This window comes from Bison bison, unplaced genomic scaffold (genome assembly GCF_000754665.1).
Source record: "Bison bison bison isolate TAMUID 2011002044 unplaced genomic scaffold, Bison_UMD1.0 scf7180017846218, whole genome shotgun sequence".
NCBI classification, from domain to species: domain Eukaryota; kingdom Metazoa; phylum Chordata; class Mammalia; order Artiodactyla; family Bovidae; genus Bison; species Bison bison.
In genome coordinates this window covers 16,489-18,410 of record NW_011476791.1, presented here as the reverse complement: position 1 = coordinate 18,410, position 1,922 = coordinate 16,489, and the positions used below count along the sequence as shown (strand labels likewise).

The 1,922-nt window shown below is 42.8% G+C and overlaps 1 protein-coding gene across 1 annotated transcript; it reads left to right on the top strand.

Annotated features, from left to right (window-relative positions):
- Positions 1-358: 358 nt before the first annotated feature.
- On the top strand, positions 359-1,297 carry LOC104987844 (olfactory receptor 51G2-like). Its single transcript, XM_010838926.1, has one exon. It carries the CDS (start codon positions 359-361, stop codon positions 1,295-1,297), a length of 939 nt encoding a protein of 312 aa, XP_010837228.1.
- Positions 1,298-1,922: the final 625 nt, after the last annotated feature.

The window sequence follows — 1,922 nt, the reverse complement described above, 5'->3', positions numbered from 1 at the left end:
GTAAGTATCTGAAGGCATTTCTCATATTAGGTTGGTCAAAAGGTTCATTTGGGTTATTCTGCAAGATGTTAGGGAAAAATCTGAATGAACAATTTTGCCAGACCAATATATTTCTCTATATTTTAGCTTACCCAGATTTCCTTTAATAGAATATGTTCTCAATAAACACACAATGAAGAAAATTAAATAAGTTGTAAAATAAGAAATACAGGTGGTAATTATACATAATGAGCATAGGAGTGATTGAAAATAGTAAACAGAGCAAAATACATCAGAGCGTTGTTTCTTTGTGCATTTCACCCTAATTGTTCTGTGTTTTTGTCTCCCCACCTAGACTGAAGGTGCCTCCATCAGCACAATGTCTGTCTTCAATGACTCTGTCCTATACCCCTGCTTCCTCCTGACAGGCTTCTCAGGCCTGGAAAGCAGATATGGCTTAATTTCCCTCCCTATTTTTTTGGTTTATGCCACCTCAGTTGCAGGGAACATTACCATTCTATTTATCATCAGAACTGAGCCTTCTCTCCACCAACCAATGTACTACTTTCTATCAATGCTGGTGTTTACTGATCTGGGCCTATCCACTACAACTTTGCCTACCATGTTCAGCGTTTTCTGGTTCCATGCCCGGGAGATCTCTTTCAATGGTTGTCTGGTCCAGATGTACTTCATTCATGTTTTCTCAATTATTGAGTCAGCTGTGCTTTTGGCTATGGCCTTTGACCGCTTGGTAGCAATCCGAGCACCCCTGCGTTATGCAGCCATTTTAACCAATGACGTAATCATTGGGATTGCTTTGGCAATCACCGGAAGGGCCTTGGCTCTGGTCTTTCCAGCTTCCTTCCTCTTAAAAAGGCTTCAATATCGTCCTGTCAATATTCTCTCCTACCCCTTCTGCCTGCACCAAGACCTCATCAAGACAACTGTATCCAGCCGTTGGGTCAGCATCTACGGCCTCATGGTGGTCATCTGCTCCAAGGGACTTGATTCAGTCCTCCTCCTGCTTTCCTATATTCTCATCCTTGGCACAGTTTTGAGTATAGCCTCCAGGACAGAGAGAGTGAAAGCTCTTAATACCTGCATCTCTCATATCTGTGCTGTACTCACTTTCTATACACCAATGATTGGACTATCTATGATCCATCGCTATGGGCAGAATGCTTCCCCATTTGTCCATGTGTTCATGGCCAATGTCTATTTGCTGGTGCCACCCCTCATGAACCCCATTGTCTATAGTGTCAAGACCAAGCAGATTCGTGACAGAATCCTCAAGAAATTCAACCAACAGAAAGTTTGAAAGAAACTCTAAAACACACCTTTCTCTTTCCCTTCTTTATGTTAATGATTTCATATTAATGTAGATATTTGATTTTAAATATTAAAATTGATATTTTGTTTTTAAGATAATAGTAGTATTATGTGAGTGCATGCTCAAATGGGTCTGACTCTGCCATCCCATGGACTGTAGCCCTCCAGGCTCTTCTGTCAATGATATTATCCAGGAAAGAATACCAGAGTGGATTGCCATTTACTGGGTTTCCCTGATAGCTCAGTTGGTAAAGAATCAGCCTGCAATGCAGGAGATCTCAGTTCAATTCCTGGGTCATGAAGGTCTGCTGGAGAAGGGATAGGCTACCCACTCCAAGGGATAGGCTACACACTCCAGTATTCTTGGACTTCCCTTGTGGCTCAGCTGGTAAAGAATCTGCCTGCAATGCGGGAGACCTGGGTTCAATCCCTGGGTTGGGAAGATGCCCTGGAGAAGGGAAAATCTACCCACTCCAGTATTCTGGCCTGGAGAATTCCATGAACTGTATAGCCCACAGGGCTGCAAAGAGTCAGACACAACTGAGCAACTGTCACCTTCACTTTCAACTTGCCATTTCCTACTCAAGGGTATTTCCTTGACCCAGGGATCAAAA

Coding starts and splice junctions, on each gene's coding strand:
- LOC104987844 (XM_010838926.1), top strand. CDS start 359: ATGTCTGTCTTCAATGACTCTGTCCTATACCCCTGCTTCCTCCTGACA.